The sequence below is a fragment of the Talpa occidentalis genome, unplaced genomic scaffold (assembly GCF_014898055.3).
Source record: "Talpa occidentalis isolate TD23 unplaced genomic scaffold, MPIMG_talOcc4v2.1 talOcc4.3, whole genome shotgun sequence".
NCBI classification, from domain to species: Eukaryota; Metazoa; Chordata; class Mammalia; order Eulipotyphla; family Talpidae; genus Talpa; species Talpa occidentalis.
This window is the reverse complement of record NW_023603184.1, coordinates 142,128,234-142,147,505: the sequence shown is the minus strand read 5'-3', so window position 1 is coordinate 142,147,505 and position 19,272 is coordinate 142,128,234. Positions and strand designations below refer to the sequence as shown.

Genomic DNA, 19,272 nt, shown 5'->3' with positions numbered 1-19,272 from the left:
CTAGAATATGTGCTGTTTCCCACCCACAAAAGATCAGGGTATTTATTGCCTTGTAAAATGACATTTAAAAAAAAAATCAAACTAGCAAAGGAAATGCAGAAGTCACATTCCCTGTTGCTTGAAATTCAGTCTAACTTTGGGACTGATGCAAAAGAGAAAATGCCCCTGACTTTTCACCACCCAAGTCCCTATTAATAAATCATTTATTTCCTGGAGCTGACAATGAAACCTTTCTTAAGGGAATGTCCTGTGGCTCCTTGGGCATTGCTGGGTAAAAGATGCACATTCCAAATGTCTGCAGAGCTACCATTTTCCTGGCTCCAGAAGCTCTTCCACAGTCCCCAGGAGTCAGCAGATTGTACTCAATAAATTTCTATTTAGAGCTAAAGATAAGTAAGTAAATGTCTAATCACCATTTTTTTCTGATCAATCACAAAAACATTGAGATGGGCATCAGTTAACGTTTTATTACAAGGAAATTTGTAGTTCCCACACAGGGGAAGTGAAGGTATGTATTTTTAAGCACTCAACTCTCATTTAGCCTGTTTCCCTGAATCTGCCAGAACTCGACTGCTTCACTGAGTTTCTCTCATTATCTTCCTCACCAGAGCTGACACTCGCTAAGCTTGTCCCAGAACCAACCCCCCACCCCACTAGATTTGTGAGCTTCTGCTATTTCCCATCCCCTAGATGAAGGAGTAGGGATGACAGAAAGTCACAGGTCCTGACCAAGGTCACAAAGGTCATAGGAATGACAATAAAAGTCCGCTTCCCACCATTCTTTTCTGCTAATTCTGGATTCAGAAATTTCTTGGGGGAAAAAAAATCAGTGAAAATGTCTCTTTGTGCTAGTTTTCACACTGTGCTGAGAAAGTCTTTCTGGGAACTGGGAGACATTTTTCTCATTGAAATGGAAGTTGTAAATGTTGCTTTAGCTTTTGCCCCAGGGGGTATCTGGTTGATGGCTTCAGAAGTCTTATTTCTCTGATGTGTCAGTCTGTCAGTTTTAGCCACAAACTTCTGACCTTGAGTCAGATAAAACTCCACAGAAAAAACTCTCAGGCTGGAAGTCAAGTGGGAAGGGGCCAGACCTCACCACCCTGTGCTTTCAATATTACACCCCCCACCAGCCCCTTTTCTTTTTTTAGCTGTAAAGGGTCAAGATACCATAATCGATTGTGTTTGGTCTTCAATATTTGTCAAAGAAATTTTTCTTTTTTTTTTAATTTATTTATTTATACAAGAACCAGGGTACAGGCCAGATATGTGGGAGGGTGAGAGGATTCACCAGAGACAGAGCGGGGAACAGAACAGGCAGACTGATGAAATACACCGCTGAGGGGAGCAGCAGGCGAGACAGGAGAGGTCTGCCTCGCCATGTGGGACCCTCAACGGCCGGCCAGGATCGAACCCGCGCTGCAGAAGCTGCGAACAGCTTCACAGTGCAGTGCTCAACCGCCTGCACCACCAGGGAGGCCCCGTCAAGGAAATTTTGCAACCACATCTTTGTATTTGGAAAAGGAATGGTATCCTTTCCAGTCATACATAGTGAAAATATGCCTTTTTAAGATGTTTGCCCACTAGGAACAATTTTATTCATCTATATTCATTCACTCATGAATATTCACTCAGCAAACAAAGTGTTGTTTCCCTAAAGATGAGGCACTGGAGGTGTGGTACTGAATTTAAGAAAGCCCAAAGTCAAGAAAGGGGTTTGGGGGTGGGCACGGGAGCACAGGTAGGCAAAGCACCTTGTTCCTTGGCTTCCACAAAGGCACCAGTGCTCAACCCCCAAAGTATGGTTACTATTAGCACAGATCAGTGCCTGGCAGGTATAAAGCGCCACTTACCCGTGAGTTGTCATCATTTTTAGATCACCTCACATTAGTCATGAAATACATAGCAATGGAACTTTTTATCCAACTTTTAATACATTGAGTATTTTTAATATCAAAAATGATAAAAACAAACCAAAATTATAGCTAAGACTGTGACCTCCAGTATCTTTTCCCATTCCTCAGAAGCTGCTTCCTAGAGGCAGACTCTACAATCAGAAGAAGCCAGATGTACCTGGCGTCTTAACTCCCCATTTAATCAAGCGCTGTGTGGCCACACTGTTCCTCAGGAAAAATGCTGTGTTTCTTCAAAGAGGCAGAATTATAAAGATAGCCTCACTTAGTTACCCCAGTTAATAGAATCTTTCCTTCCTCCTCTTCAAACCAGATAAATTTCAGTCAAATAAATTAATAGAAATGGAAATCTCCTTGCTTCTATGGCATAAAAGATGGCATGATTACTATTTTCAGTCCTATAAGGTCTGGCATTGCCAGGTTGTAAAAGATCTGTTAATAAACTGAGTGATGAGATTGCATATAGCAAAGCTAATCAGGCCCCTGAAGACATATTAATACAATTACTTTTAAAATATCAGGACTAGCAGCAGACCACATGTAATTTTTGCTATGGTGGCAATACAGTGGTATGACTTTCCGCCTGAGGTGATGTGGGGGCATAGCGACCCATCTAGCTGCCTTTCATGCTTTTATGGTGTTTCTATCCTATTTTCAAACACCTGTAGAAGACCTTCCCAAAGATGATACTGTTCTTTGGAAATTACCAAAAATTACTTGACTCTGTCCTACTCCAGGCTGCCACACGAGGGCGTTCTTCTCCCAAAATACATGCACGCAGCTATCACCTTTGCTTTCTGCAGGGAAAAAGGCTTGTAAGCTAATTCCTGAAGGTTTTTGGCCTGGATCAGGAATATTCACACACTAGTAGAGGCCTAACATGAGATTTTGTTTTCTTCACTTGATTTTTCTTTTGTTTTACTGGTCAATGACTTGGATGAGTACCGAATGATTGGATATATATTTTTTGTTTGTTTAATAAATGCCTTTTGTTTATGATTTGTGACTGGAATTAGCTAATAAAATTAATGGTACATTATGTGTCTTCCATAGGGATTTTTTGAAGAAGAAGAAGGTAAAGAGTATATTTATAAAGAGCCCAAACTGACAGGTCTTTCAGAGATTTCCCAAAGACTGCTCAAGCTGTACGCAGATAAATTCGGAGCAGACAATGTGAAGATAATCCAGGATTCCAACAAGGTAGGGGAAACTGATATCCACGCAAGTGGAAAGAATTGACTTAATATTTTTTTTATTTTTTACTTACATTTACTAAGGTTTTCATTTTCTGCCTGATTATGCAAAGTAAACTACCTACACTATTTTAGTTGTTTTGCCTCTTTATTGGCTAATTGGTGAAAAAAAATTTTTTTGGTCTAGAATATGAAATGTGTTTATTAGAGGAACTGTCGGGTAATCTTAGAAACTATTTACTAAGTGCTCTCGCAGAGGTTATTTGCACTGAGTAACCATCAGAGGGTTACAAGGATTGGGCCCAGGGAACTTGGTAGTAGAAAAAAGTATTTATTTAGTTGTGCAGGTCTTCCTGGGTCAGACCAATTTTAAAATCTGGCCTCTGTGATAGCGGCAGACTTGCCAATTGCATTGTATTAACCTGTGAGCATCCAATTAACCCCATGGCACCAAAAAACAAATTCTTACACAGTGATGAGATGACTCTGAATCCTCTAAGATGTCTTCATTCACTTAGGAAACCTCTGTGAAGCACTTACTGTTGACCAACCCCAGAATTAGGGACTGGACACACAGAATCTCTTCTTCCCAGAGTCTCTTCTTTCACAGTTCACATGCAGATAAAAAGAGAAGGATGCGTGTGAACAGTCAAGTTAGTAAGCACCTGAAATAGCAGGGGGGCAAAGATCAAGTCACCCAGAAAAAGCTGAGCGAGGGACCAGCTCATTCCTGATTGAGCCATGCTCCGCAGAGGTGATGTCTGAGCTGGAGTTGTGGGTTGAGCTGGGAGTTGAGGGGCATTCTGAGAAACCCAGCATTTGTAGCAATGGGGTGGCCTGAGATGGCAGATCCATGAAGCACAGGTTGGGGCAAAGAGGTTTGCGGAAGACGGAGCTGGAAAAGCTGATCTGCCTCCCATCGGACCACAGACAGGGTAGGTTTTTCCCTTGTCCTCACTTACGAAGCTGGTATTTAAAGGGTCTGTGCACGAGATTGCTGGGCCCAGGCAGAGGATATGGAAAATGTTCATATCCTCCTCCTTAGCTGGAAAGGTGCAAACTCCTCCCCATAAAGGTGGAGGCCAAGCCACCTGTGACAAGGGCACTTCCAAGTAGAAAGTAGATTAGAAAGAGTTCCAAGCGGCATGAAGAACATACCAGACTTGGCGTGTAACCTTCAACGTCTTCATTCCCCTTGCCCCACTCACAGCTGGTCCTCTTGGCTGGCTCCTCCAGGTCTTACCTGTTGAATAGACACAATTACACCCACCTTACAGTGTCATTATTAGCAGCACCACAAGTAAGTTCATGAGCTCCCTCAAATCTCGGGAGCCTGGGACGCAGTAGAAGGGTAGACAGATGGAGAAAGTTGAAAGAAGTTTGAATATTCAAGAAGCCTGAAAAAGGGGGCAGAGACTCATGTCTCCCAAACACAAAGAACAGCAGTTGCCTGGCTTTGGGGCCTCCCAGCCTGTCCTCTGTGCTACTTGTCAAGCCTCGTCACCAAAAGAGGGTTAGTGAGGAAATCACGTAGAATGTCTACGACTGCAGATGCAACAAGGAATTAGAGAAATCAAAACTAAAATACCTGCAGTCGGGTGATAGTTTAAGTTACCCGATAAGCAGACAGGGAGCCCCCCACAATATCTTAGTCCAGAGCTAGGGTCCCCCCCCACCAACATCCCTAGTCCAGAGCCAGGGTTCCCCCCTCCAACATCCCTAGTCCAGAGCCAGGGCCCCAGTCAAGGTGCAGGCTACCTCTAAGATCAATTTCCGCTCTCAAGAAACATTCTAGAAAAAAGGTGAGGAAAGCCATTACCCGAGAGAAAGGAAAAGGAGGACTAAATAACATGCTGGGTACTCAGGTGTCCAAGACCCTCCACTCTCCGGGGAGCTGGCTCCAGCGCTCCCTCCCGCACCACCTGGCTGCTTGGTGGCAGGCCAGCCCCTACTCCTCTGTGGTCCCAGAAACTCTGAAACAAGATGATTCCCCACCTTTCCCCAGGGGATGGGGCCCGCTGAGGGGGTGCCAGCACTTCCAAACTCCCTGAGGGCTCCCACGCTCACCATCCTTTCTTTGCCTTTGATGTGTTCACACAGGTAAACCCCAAGGATTTGGACCCCAAATACGCCTACATCCAGGTGACCTACGTCACGCCATTCTTTGAGGAAAAGGAGCGAGAGAACCGGATGACCGATTTCGAAATGCACCACAACATCAACCGCTTTGTCTTCGAGACGCCCTTCACGCTGTCGGGCAAGAAGCACGGCGGGGTGGAGGAGCAGTGCAAGCGGAGGACCGTGCTCACCAGTGGGTGCAGGCGCGGGCACGGGGCGGGGGTGCTCAGGGCAGGCCCCTTCTGAGGCTGGATGAGTGCAAGTCCAGACAGTTCTGCCTCGCAGACCATGACCCAGAGTGGGCTAATGTGCACATGCTTGCCTGGAGGAGACGCTCCCCACTCAGTGGTCTCCATCGAGTGGGAGACTCTTGAGGCGTCTGGCAAGGGCCCGTGCACGCCTCTGCCCTTGAACGCTGGCACACAAAAATCACGCTATCTGTGCCTTGGCACAAGGCGCTCTGAGCTTAGCTCTCCTCTCCCCAAATCTGCCTTCAGTTACCTCCTGGTTGGCAGATCACAAAATTGTGTGCTTTGGCGCAAGATTCAGAACCATCCTGGGATTCAGGTTCCTCACCCAACGGTGGAGCAAACCTGATGTCCAGCCTCCCTCCAGTACCGTCTGTTCTACTCGCTGGTCTTCCTTTCATGTGTCCAGCAAACTTCCAAGGAGTGCCTGTAGCGGCTGGACACTGTTCTGGCAATTAGAATAAATATGTATTAACCATATTAAATTATATTTAAATTTAAAATCTAAAATATATATACAATTTTAGTTAAATGTAATTCAAATCTAAATTTATTTAAATTCATTTTAGATTTAAACCCAAATCTAAAAATATTAATTACGTGCCTCCCTGGTGGCTCAAGAGGTTAAGACACAACCTATGAAGCTATCTGCAGCTTCTGCAATTCGATCCCCGGCCAGGGAGCTACCCACATGGCGCAGCAGACCTCTCCTTACTCACCTGCTGCTCCCCTCAGCAGTGTATTTCCGTCAGTCTGCCTGTTCTGTTCCCTGCTCTGTCTCTAGTGAATCCTCTTACTCCCCCCCACCTCTGGCCTGTACCCCAGTTCTTATATACACAAATCTTTAAAAATAATAATAAAAATAATATCTTAATTATATATAAATATAAAAAGTACATTAAATAATGTATTAAATGGAGGTAAATAAATAAACCTAACATATTTCTTGCCTTCAAGGTGCTAATAATCTGGCAGGAAAAGAGCCAAGTAAAGCAAGAATTTCATTTGAGCACTGCATGAAGAGAGAGATAGGAAGGCAGGGCGGGGCTCCTAGGGCAGACAGGTGGGGAGTGAGCAGAGGCATTCCCTGGAGCAGAGTGTCCTGAGAAGCCACCCGGCCAGGGTTATGCAATGGATGCCTGAGTAGCCGAGACATCCAAACTGTAAGAAATGGTCACCTTCAGTAAACTTTTCCAGAGCTTTTATAATTAAAAATATCTAGAACACAGCTCTTATATGCTATGGAGTATATATTTAAGCATTCTTTATTGTGGTTTAGTGTCATTTTATTTGAATTTCAAGTTGTGAGACAAACTATTATCTTTCAGAATATAGAGACCTGAAGGACTTAATCCAGCGCCCAAAACGAGGCCGTGATGAGCAGTTGGGTGCAGGTGCCTGGGGTGCAGGGAGCTGGGGCAGCAGCTGAGAGATGTGGAGAATGTGGCCCCAGAAGAGAAATGACTCACTCACATACACAAACCCACACAGAGTGGAAAGTGCTATATGCAGTGAAACCACATGGGGCCCTCTACACTCTTGGGGTGCTCTCCCCTCTTCACTAAGCCTCAGTCTTCAAATATTCTTATCTTGCTTTGGTGCAGCAAGTCACCTGTTCCCCTACGTGAAGAAGAGAATACAGGTGATAAGCCAGCAGAGCACAGACCTGAACCCCATTGAGGTGGCAATTGATGAGATGTCCAAGAAGGTCTCTGAGCTTAACCAGCTGTGCACGATGGATGATGTGGACATGATCAGGCTGCAGCTCAAACTCCAGGGCAGTGTCGGCGTGAAGGTGAGGCGCACGTGGCCCAGGGACCTGGAGTAAGATGCCCTCAGACTTGCTCCATTGTTACAAAGGGCGTAAGAGACCTTTTTCTGTGTGTGATACCAGCCACCACCTTTACCTGAGTCCTTAAAAGTGTCTTCGTTGTACATGCACAGGGATGGCATCAGGCCAAAGAAAAGCCTTTCTTAAGGTTTGCTGAGACAGCATTTCTTCTTCCTCACCTTCCTGGCCCATCTTCTCTGGACAAACTGTGTTCTCGATTCTAAATGCTCACCAGTGAAATGACTGATGAGCAAACACAGACCCTCGAAAAGACCTGTCATTCGGAGCTTATCAAACTGCTCAAAAGCAAAGTTTAACAATGTTTATTAGTTCATAAAATGTGCATGGGTATTTATCTGACTGATGGAGTCCTGACGGGAGGCAGATGGCCTGAACATAGGAGGTGACCGATGAACGGTTAATTCTGAGGCTGACCTGGCTCTCTCCGTCCTCATCCCCTTCTTGTTTGTGTCCCCATGGCTGACTTTAAATAATAATAATGATGATAGATTTTCAAAAGCCAGGAGGCAAGAGAATCATGGTTAACTGCAAACAGGACAGCTCGCTGCAGCACACAGCTGCCTAGAGGAAGGTGGAGGGAGGTTGGGTGTGGAGAAGCAAAGGAAAACTTGCAGCTCTGTGCCCTCACTGCACCACGGGGCAGTACCCTGGAATGTGGTCCAAATGCAGCCCTAACTTCCTTCTTCCCTCTTGTTCCTTCTGAGCCCCAAAGCCATACTAATCGATGACCAGCGCTAAGGCATCTGGGCTCCTTCACCATGTGTGTTCACTCTTGCATGAGCATGACCAGGGCCTGGCGTTATGCCTCTGCTTGGTGACTCTGATAAATGCCTCCTTGGGCCAGAATTCAGCCCAGGCTGTCAAGTGGAAAACAGTTTAACAGTCATTCCAGGGCCATGCACAGCCCACTGCCACCCTGGAATGTCTTCTGCAAATACTTAACATGTTTATGTTAATGTTGATAAAAATTAGCATGTCAGACATTTAATTTCACAGAGACTAGGCCCATACAAATGTATTGGTTTGTCAACAGAAGTAAATCTAGTTTTCAGAGATTAAGGAAATAACAGTTCAGGGCCTCTCTGGTGGCACAAGAGGTTAAGTCCCAGCACTATGAAGCTATCAGCAGCCACTGCAACACAAGTTCGATCCCCAGCCAGTGAGCTACCCACATGGCACAGAAGACCTCTCCTGACTCGCCCACTACTCCCCTCAGCAGTGTATTTTAGTAGATCTGTTTGTTCTGCTCCCCATTCTGTCTCTGGTGAATCCTCTCACCTCCTGCACCTCTGGCCTACACCCCAGTTCTTGTATGCATAAATAATTAAATATTTAGAAAAAAAAGAAAGAAAATAACAGTTTAGGATGCAGATACAGCAGGAACATGTAGTGGTGAGCGTCTGACTCAAGCTTGGGAAGGTGGGAGAAAGGTAGTCAAATACATCCTTTAGTAGCTTAAGGACTTGAGTGGGGAAAATTGAAAAGATACACAAATCAGGAGGCTGCGAGGTGGCATGAGACCATTGGCTGCCACACGTTGGTGCCCATGGTTGTGGCTCCTTCCAGCTGCAGAGAAGGCCCCAGGCCAGAGGAGGATTGTCCGTAGTTAATGCTCTTCTCCCCATAGGTTAATGCCGGGCCAATGGCCTATGCACGAGCTTTTCTAGAAGAAACGAATGCAAAGAAATACCCTGACAACCAAGTAAAGCTGTTGAAGGAAGTCTTCAGGTAAGTTCTTCACAGTGGGCATGTTCTTCCCTGTCCTTCAGAGAGTCAGGGATCCCAGCTGCTCACCCTCCCCAAGCTGAAAACTGATGTTGAGCTTCTGCTTTCCATGGCCAGTTGTTCACATCCTTGTTGCTGTTGCTCCAGGCAATTCGCAGACGCCTGCGGGCAGGCCCTGGGTGTGAACGAGCGCCTCATCAAGGAGGACCAGCTGGAGTACCAGGAGGAGCTGCGGGCCCACTACAAGGACATGCTCGGCGAGCTCTCTGCCGTCATGAATGAGCAGGTGCGGCCCTTGGGGGTATAGGTTCACAGAACGTGTCCATTCCATCGCCAGTGCCAGCAGGACCGGCATTTGCTGCTGAGGCCACTGTGCTAACAGGAATGTCGTCTTGCTGAGTTGGTCTCTCCCCTTGCTCAACACTCTTTCCCTTAAAGCAGAGATCAGGTTGAGGGAAGATGTGTAGGAAAAAAAGGATAATTCATGTACTTTCCACAGTTCTCAGAGGTTTACCCAAAACCATAGGAGCTGTTGGTTTTCTAGAACACATGAGTCCTTTTTGAAGCCACGGAACAGTGGGTGGCCTTCCCGCCAGAGCTTGCTGCCACTCTGTCATCCTGATTTAGGAACTCATGACCATCCACAGACCCACCACAAGGGGCCTCTACACTATACTCAAAAACAATAATTAACAACCAATGGGATCATGACCTTTTAAAGTCAAGATCGTCCGTGGGGCCTCCTCGTTTGCAGAATTGGTATAAAACTCAGTCCTTCACTCCACAAGCAAGCTATACATGATTTTTGGCAGGGATCTAGTTTATTAGGTAAGACTGTATACAAAACTGGGCATCATTACAGAATTTGGGGGCACAGAAAATCAAGGGGTTGAAAGCCAAGTGTCAGTTTTTTTACCTGCTTCCCAGAATCCATCAGCCCTCACACACCCCTGGACATTGCATCACTGTGGTGCCCTCCAGGACTTGGATGTGTTCATTATAGAAGAGTTGAGGGAGACTTAAGCTAACCTCATATAGTGATGAATCGCTAAACATCAGGGGTACAGTCTGATAAATGTGTTGTCAGGTGACTGTGTCATTTGCACAACTCACAGATTGTAGTTACACAGTGGAAGGTGTAGCCTGCTACACACCTAGGCGATGTCTAGGGAGCACTACCATGTAGGTGGCCCTCCATTGGCTGAAATGTCATTATTCAGCATGTGACTATAATGCCTCATGCGTAGTAGCTACAAGTTAAATATTAGTTCCATTCCTTTTTTTTTTTTTTTTTAAAGGCCAGGCGTTCTAGCCATACATTCTTTTTTTTTTTTTTTTTTTTTTTTTTAAGATTTATTTATTTATTTATATAAGCACTGGGTACAGTCAGAAGTGCAGGAGGGTGAGAGAATTCACCAGAGCCAGAGCGGGGAGCAGAGCAGACAGACTGATGAAGTACACTGCTGAGGGAGCAGCGGGCAGCAGGAGAGGTCTGCGCGCCATGTGGGACCCTCCTCCGGTGGCCGGGGAGCAGCCGGGGATCGAACCAGCGCTGCAGAGGCTGTGGGCAGCTTCGCAACCCAGCGCTCAACCGTTGCACCACCGGGGGGGCCCTAGTTCCATTCCTTTTTAAAGTGGCCTAGCACTAATAGCACTAGTCACCAAATTAAATGTTTATTCTAATTGATTTGCTATATGTTTCTTTTCCATCCTTCTACCCACATTTGAAATTCTCCATAGTAGTTAAAGAAACAAATGGTTCATCAACTTAGGTTGGGGAGAACCCTGGCTGGGTTTGCCAGTGGAGCAAGTATTGGTTTGGGATTTTTAAGGGGTGTTCTGGATTCAAAGTTCAGGAGAAATGCCTTGATAGCATGGGGGAAAGTGTAAATCTGAGTGTGACACCAAAAAAAAGAGCAAATGATGGACCTCAAAGTTATAAAATTGGTGAAGAAATGTTTGTTTCCAACTATAACTTGCATCTGACCTTGAAATTTTGAGCAAAAAATGCTTTTTTTTCTTTTTCCTGGCAGCTCTGTTGCGGTCCGTGTTTATACAGCTTCTGTTCCTCTGTGTCTAGTATTTCCCTCAGTACTGTAAGCAAAAGTGGTATGTTTTTCTTTCCTATGTCTACTCTGTTGCTTGTTGTCTTCTGATTCTACCTACCTCTTCATCATTGTTCATTTTCCCCAGACATCTCCATAGTGGCTGGTGTTACCTAAGTGTTTATTTAATTAGAACAACTTTATTTCCATTTCAAGGTAGGGAGGTCAGTATGGGTGGGAGGGGTCGAGGGGAGCCTGCTGATTGGAGATAAAGTTAACAACTCAGCTCTTAAAGAGAAAATTCATATTCCACACAACTTCTAAAATACATTTGAGCTTATTTGTATCCAAAATTAAGAATCACTCCATCCTAAAGTACTAAAAAGAAAAAGGAATACAAAGATGAGGCCAATTAATTAAGGAGAGAAAAAAATAATTTCTTTTTTAGAATACTTTTGCTAAGAGAAGCAAAATTGGATTCTGTGCTTCCTGGGAAGTGATGTAAGGAAAAGAAACTGATGGATTATACAGTTCTTATTATTCTGTAAGAAAAATGGATCTGTTGGGAGGAAAAATAAATTTTCTCCTGCTTCTAAGCTTCTACCAGATCTTTATATATGAGACAATACATACAATAAACACGATATCATCAAGTACAGTTTTCCTTAAAAAATTATTTTCTCTACCCTATGGCCTTCCATATTTCCACCTTAGATTAAAATGGCAACAAAATAACAACTTCTAACTCTGCGGAGGAGATTCTTAAGAAGGATCTATTTAATTGACTATTATCAGTGATAAGTATAAATTATCTGTAGCTGTTTTCAACAGCATGGATGGAACTAGAGATTATGCTAAGCCAAATAAGTCAGAAGAAGAAAGACAAATACCAGATGATTTTACTCCTATGTAGACTATAAAGAAACAAAACAAGGAACAGACAAAACTAAACCAAAACAAACCCTAGAAATCTGACTCAGAATTGAGGCCACCAGAGGGCAAAAGTGAGGGGGATGGGTAGCAAATGGGGTGAGGTCCCAGTGGATTACGGTGAAAGAGTATTGATGCTTTGGTGATGGGTGTGTATGGTTACACATCTGAAGAGCTGTCACCCTGTACCCCTAAATCATGCAGTGTTGTAAACCAATATTACCCCATAAAGATATATATGTAATTTAAAAAACTATCTGTAGCAAAATTGTAAGTTATCTACAGTAAAATAATCTGTTTCTATTACAAGCATTGATAGGTATTTAGAGTTGGTTGCAATGAACGATTTTATGAAATCAGGGACAGCTAGCAAAAGATAGGAGTCGATAAAGTCCATGGTATTAGAAAAACTAGTTATTTATCTCACTTCAGAGTCACAACAAAATTTTTTGTTTGATTTTCTCAATTTGGATTTGAGCAACAGGGAAGGAAAGGTAGTCAAATTTTAGCATAATTCCTTAATGCATGTATGTATGACCCATAACTTATAATACAGGAATACCTTCACCTACCTATCCACCCATGCACATATTCTAGTAACATATTCTAGGTACATATGAAATTACAGTGAAGAAAGAAATTCTAACATTGAATTTTAAAAAATAGAAACAGAATGGATAGATAGACACAGAAAAACAAAAATGAATTAGGAAATTCACTGCAACAGCATTCAGAAAAGTCTCAGCTAAAAATCTCTCTGAAGCCATCTACTTAGTGAAAGAAACTTCAGTATAAAGAAAGAGATGGAGCAGGATGGTGTGGATGCTAGTGTGTACATGGAGATTAGAGGTGTTCGAGTTGTTAAGTAATTACCTTCATAGACAGCCAGAATGCCACTTTGGCAGCCAAGCCCATATCAGTCTCCTTTGCTTGAGGGCAAAGTAATGCATATATAAATATCCAGATGAAACATAAATATCAGATGCTCATTTAGAGTCTGTTTCAACATTTGGAAAGATGTCAGCACAGCGAAGATGATCGTGGCAATGGGTGTCACATGTAGAATGCAGAATCCTCTGTTCACAGCACCGAGCAGATGGTGGGTCGCTCTCAGAGTGTCACAGCCTCTTTAGATACATTATTTACCAGACGATGCGGAACTGTGACATTGATCATAACATCAAGGAGAATTTATTGGTTGTACAGAATTCTTAGATGCTGAGTGCTCTGTGGGGACAGAAATGGCAATTCTGTCTTGGAAGAGGAGTACAGCTTAAAGCACCATAATGTGTGAAGTTAGTGGGGAAAACGTCATAAATATAAATTTGAAATATTCATAAAGTCTCTTCTATAAAAGATGCATTTCAAAGGTGCCTGGGGTTTTGTGTTGTTATGGTTCATGTGCTTATATGTCATTACTTGAGCAGATCTGATGAAAAAGTATTATTTAAGCATACTGACATTATTTTCAAAAGTAAAATCAAGTCACAGTATTTTTTTTTCTTCTATTTCCATTAACACAAGCATTTAAATGAGCTGTTTCAGCTGTTTCCCACTTTGGGTAGACTAAGACAGTATAAATTATGAATGCTTAGAGAAAATAAAATTCTAGAATTACTGACACTTCGTAAGGTTTATTCAGTTAGAAATGTGTGCCGGATCTCTGAAGGGCATTGGGAAGCTATTGAAAATCTTTCCAAAGTGGGTAGCAGGTGTTGAGTAAACGATTCTGCAAATCGACTGGGAAAAGTGCATTTTTGAAATTTGAAGAATCCTCCTGGGGTATTTTTTTTTTAAGATTTATTTATTCATGCATACAAGAACGGGGTACAGGCCAGATGCGCAGGAGGGTGAGAGGATTCACCAGAGACAGAGAGGGGAACAGAACAGGCAGACTGATGAAATACACTGCTGAGGAGAGCAGCGGGAGAGACAGGAGAGGTCTGCCACGCCATGTGGGTATCTCAATGGCCGGCTGGGATTGAACTGGCGCTGCAGAGGCTGCAGACAGCTTCACAGCACTGCACTCAACTGCCTGCGCCACCAGGGGAGGCCCAGGATATTTTTTTTTTAAAATTGTTGTGTAATGGGTCTTAATTTTGTGTTTGGAGATGTTAACCTGCGCCCCCCATTACCCTTTTTCTGACTGTGTCTTTTTGTCCTGTCTCAAGATCACAGCCAAGGACGAGCCATCAAGGCGCGGGGTGGAGCGACCTTGCACGCGAGTCATTAACCGGACGGCACCAACAGTGCCTGCAGTTTCTGTCTCCTCCAGCACGGAAGTCTGAGGGGGGTCTCTGCTCCAAGACAACGTTCTGAATTTGCAGCTAAACTCGGGGAAGGGAAAGAGATTTAATTTATTTGAAGTTTTTATGGTGTTCATATTTTTTTTTTTTTACCTCGCTAGCTTGAGAATTTTTGCCAGCGTCCAGATTTGCACATTTCTTATTGTTCTTTGAATCGCATTGATAATTGCGAAGCTGAATAATTGCCACAAAATTCCAGTGACTGTGTAGCTCAAAGCAAACTCTTTGTTTGCTTGGGTTAAGAAGTTCAGCCCTAAGTCCTAGTACACATATTTTAAAGGTCAAAGTGAATGTTTTTGTAACATTTAAGCATATGTCAAATGTAAATAGAAGATTGTAAAATATACAGTTTTTACCAAATTTAAAAGAACCTTTTTAGTTAATACTTATGGCAGTGCTAAAATTATATGAATAACATTTCAGATACCATTATATTAAAATATTTGTGTATGTGTACAAAAGTATTGATAAATACTAATCTTTAAAGTTTGTGGAGTTCCTTTATTTGTAATATATGTTCTCTTAAAAGTAATGGGATGTGAAATTATGGAACTATTTTGTTGTTAATAGAAATAAAAAATATAGTTAATTTGCATCTGGTTCCCTCTTGGAAAGTGGAGAATTGTTGGTGGTTCATTGGGCGAATCACCTGCTGAATGCAACGCTTTCCTCCCTCCTTATGCAGCCTCACCAAGTAGTAGGCAGAAAAGTTCCCGTGCATTTGGGAAGTCCCTGCAGAGGTCCAAGAGACATGGCCGGGGTTTCCAAACCCTGGAGATCACCAGATAGATTTAAGGAAACAGTGAATCAGAATCTTGAGGCCTGTGGCCATTATTCAGACTATTCACAAATATTCCAGCTCTGTCATCTAGAAACGGGTGGCTAGGATTGTCCATGCCAGGACCCGATTTAAAAGCCAATTCTCAATTCTTTCCCATCCCACCCCTGGGGGAGTCTTTTTGGAATCACCTGGACATGGAACCTCAGAAGCCTGAGTACCCAAGTGACCACCAAGAGCAAAGACAATCGCATGCACACGTGCACACACACACCACTGCCCGCTAAGCCTGCTGGACCTGAGTCTCGAGAGAAATACACATTTGGCTGTGTTAGGGCCACCAGGATTTGGAGATTCTTACTATAGTATTAATAGCTTGTCCCGCTGATCTGCACTTTCATCAAAACTGTGCCTGATGCTCCTCCAGGTTGGGGCAACACTAAATATTCCACTTCTCTCCCCATTTGCCTCCCTCTGCCACCCAACACCAGGAGAGCCTCTGAATTGAGTCACCTCCACATGCAGAAGGCAGGCTCTGAAACACCACTTCATACTCGCCCTCTGCAGTGCTTCCAAAGTCCCAGTCTCAAGGGAGACTTGCGCTGAGTTCATCCTTCTGCTCTGGGGGGCAGCAATCCCCTCAAGACTGCCCATCTGTGCTATGCAGGTGTCCTTTCTCCCTTTCCTAATGCACCTGTGCTTTTAAAACACAAATAAATAAATAAATAAATCCATTGAGGGCCAGTGTCAAGACTCGAGGACCAGAAGGAAAGTTCGGGTTTAGAAGACACATTTAAGTATTGTGTACACAGAAGTGATAAAGGCTATTTTGTGAAGATTCTGGTTGCCACTCCTTTCTGACTCCAATGCTCTTGGTTTGCCACTGCCTGAGTCAGCCTTTTCTCATTTCCACATTTGGACGTGTAAGACACGATGACCATCCCAGGAAGTATCTGCCTCTGCTGTGTCTCCCACGCAATTCCCACCTTAGGCAGAGAATCCCGACTCCCCGGCTCCCTGCCCCAAGGACGCTGCTCAGTGGGTTGCCTGTCCACACTAGGAAGAAATCTTCAAAAGAAGCAACTAGAAATAATAGATCTTTTCACTCATTAAATTTCAAATATTCTTTTTTTATTTTTTTTTACATCACTGTTCATTTTTAAATAATATTTGCTTCCCCCACCCCCTCAGGTGGAGTCCCCATAGAGCTTCCTTCCCCAATGCACCCGTGCACCATCACCTCAGTCCCCTGGGCTCCTCCCTCCCTCCCTCTGATCCCTCTCCAGCCTCCTCCCCTGCAGGAGGTCTCTGGTTTCTAATTGTCCGTTTTTCCTTTGTTGTGTTTGGTATTGTTATTATTTTTTTACATTGATGTCTATTTTTCTCACCACACATGGTTGAGTTTTGCCCCAGAAGTGGTTCATAGGACAACTTTCCACCCAGCTGCTCTAGAGAGAATTAACCAAGACACTCTTCCCTGAGCAGTGACTCACCCCACAGCTCCAGCACCTGCCTGCCTCCTTTCTACCAGATGCATCAAATCAGCTGCGTAAAGACTGAATCCAACACACGTTTTATCTTTAGTTTTGTTTTGTTTTTTTTTTTAGTGGATACTAACACTTAAATATTCAGAGACATAGGAAATCCCAGCATCTTGGGATCTGTGGAACGAGCAGGCTATCTGGCAGTTGTGGACACATACTTCTCAGTTATATTGGAGACACTGGTTGACCCATCTAAGTGCTTGCTGCCTCCACACCAGGCTGACACCTTTTAAATTGCCAGCTGTGGTCCATAGACATCCACCCCAGTTCAGACACACTTTTTATGCCTAACTAAGTATAGTGACCACTGGGGGCCTCCCTGGGGGCCTAGGGGTTCAGTCTCAGCGCTATCAAGGCTGCAGCCTGAGTTCAACTTCCTACCACATGGCTCAGCAGACCTCTCCTGTCTCGCCCGCTGCTCCCCTCACAGTGTATTTCAGTAAATCTGCCTGTTCTGCTCCCCATTCTGCCTCTGGTGAATTCTCTCCCCCTCCATATCTCTGACCTGTACCCCAGTTCTTCTACACAAAAATGAATCAATTTTAAAATAAATGTAGTGACTGCTGGGTGTGAACAGCAGACCCTCTGCTTCAGAATCCAATGCGACACACATAAAAAGCGTATTCCTGAGCTCAATCAAACCTTTTGAAACAGAAGCTCCTAAAAGTATAGTCTAGTGTCCAGGCCCAGCGGATTCTTAGACAAGGGTATAAACACCTCATTGAGTTTTCTGCTAATTAGCTACCTGTTGTGTAACCACACCAGGCCGGGTAGATTCACCAATGGCTCCAATAGTTTAGAAGAAAATCTTGGATGCTTCATCTTCACAGGTTATAATAGTAAGCAGGGAAACCAGCCAGCAGGGACAGCAACTTGAACCCCCTCTCCCAGGGTGACTCTGCCTTTTTATCCCCTCCCTCCCAGGCTCAGGTGTGCACACTTGCACATGCACGCACACCCATGCTCCAGGTGTCGACAATCAGGCAATCATGCCCCACACCCACTCACCTTCTGCATGAACACGATCAAGGCCACAGGTGATAGTCAGAGGCTAGTGGCTTAAAAAGCCTGATTAGGGGCTTCCCTGGTGGCTCAAGGGGTTAAGCACCGCGTGATGAAGCAATCCGCAGCCTCTGCAGCACGAGCCAGGGAGCAACCCGCATGGCGCAGCAGACCTCTCCTGTCTTGCCTACTGCTCCCCTTAGCACAGTATTTCATCAGTCTGCCTGTTCCCCACTCTGTCTCTGGCGAATCCTCTCACCCTCCCCACCACATCTCTGGCCTGTACCCCAGCTCTTGTATGCATAAATAAATCTTTAAAAAAAAAAAGCCTGCTTAAATCATATACTCTACACTACCCCTAAATATTTACTTTGCAGAAAAAAATGCCATGTAAACCAGTGACCTGATTTTGAATTGCCAAGAGATTGTACTATTTTATATTGTTTTTTTTTTTTAGATTTATTTATTTATACAAGAACCAGGGTGCAGGCCAGATGCGTGGGAAGGTGAGAGGATTCACCAGAGACAGAGCAGGGAACAGAACAGGCAGACTGACGAAATACACTGCTGAGGGGAGCAGCAGGCGAGACAGGAGAGGTCTGCCATGCCATGTGGGACCCTCGCCGGCCAGCATCAGCATCAAACCGGTGCTGCAAAGGCTGCGGATAACTTCACAGCGCAGCACTCAACCGCCTGTGCCACCAGGGGAGGCCCTATTTTATATTCTTTTTCATCTTCATATATTACCCTTTTCTACAGCGTGTACTGCATTTTACTTCAATGAATGATTAACTCAAAATTAACTCAGTAAAGAATGGTGGAAAATGGAAGACAAGTGACATCACTTCCCTGAGACTTGCCCTGAAAAGTACCCAACAGAGACCAGGTGGGCCCAGGACGTGGACCATCAGGCCTGGCTCATCCACAAGTTATTCTTCAGTAGCCACCTCTCTCTCCAGTCTCACTTCAAAGTGCAAAATCTGCAGACTTGGAAAAAATATGACCTTCATTTGGGGTAAAAACTAACTGGCAAGTAAGTGCCCATTCTCCAAACCTTAGAGTGTAACCTAGTTCTGTGTTCTCGTCCATTTAGAAAGCAATATAAACAGGGCCTCCCTGGTGGCACAGGGGTTAAAGACAGTGCTATCAAGTTATCACCAGCCACTGCAGCGCGAGTTCAATCCCCATCAGGCCAGGGAGCAACCCACATGGCACTGCAGACCTCTCCTGTCTCGCCCGCTGTTCCTCTCAGCACTTCAGTAGATCCACCTGTTCTGCTCCCCACTCTGTCTCTGATGACTCCTCTTACCCCCGCACCTCTGGCCTGTACCCCAGCTCCTGTATGGAGAAATAAATAAATGTTTTTTAAAAAAACAAGCAATATAAATGGATCAAGCGATCTGTGTCCTTCGTGACAGACTGAGGCTCTCAGAAGAGGGAGGGCAGATTAGAAGCATCAGCTTTCAGAGCCCGAACAGCATTGCTGTGAAAAAGGGTTTCACCTTATCTGTAGACTGATGATTTTTTTATCGTAGAGGACTAGTCAAACTCCAGAAAGAAAATAATTTCCATACACCATTGAGCAACTGGCAAATGAAACACATTTGAGAGCAAATGTGAT

General features: G+C 44.3%; 1 protein-coding gene across 7 annotated transcripts in view; it reads left to right on the top strand.

Annotated features, from left to right (window-relative positions):
* DOCK10 (dedicator of cytokinesis 10) overlaps positions 1-14,922 on the top strand; it is a 244,890-nt gene extending 229,968 nt beyond the window's left edge. For 4 of the 7 annotated variants that reach the window (XM_054700110.1, XM_037524148.2, XM_037524145.2 and 1 more), the window contains exons 51-57: positions 2,964-3,110; positions 5,204-5,414; positions 7,074-7,264; positions 8,949-9,049; positions 9,194-9,332; positions 11,080-11,155; positions 14,193-14,292. In XM_054700110.1, coding sequence (XP_054556085.1) covers positions 2,964-3,110; positions 5,204-5,414; positions 7,074-7,264; positions 8,949-9,049; positions 9,194-9,332; positions 11,080-11,155; positions 14,193-14,254 — 927 coding nt within the window. In that variant the 3' untranslated portion in view covers positions 14,255-14,292. Of the gene's footprint in view, positions 1-2,963; positions 3,111-5,203; positions 5,415-7,073; positions 7,265-8,948; positions 9,050-9,193; positions 9,333-11,079; positions 11,156-14,192 lie in introns of all 7 variants that reach the window. The other 3 variants (XM_054700111.1, XM_037524147.1, XM_037524149.1) reach the window with 1 other exon arrangement.
* The last annotated feature ends 4,350 nt before the right edge of the window (positions 14,923-19,272 follow it).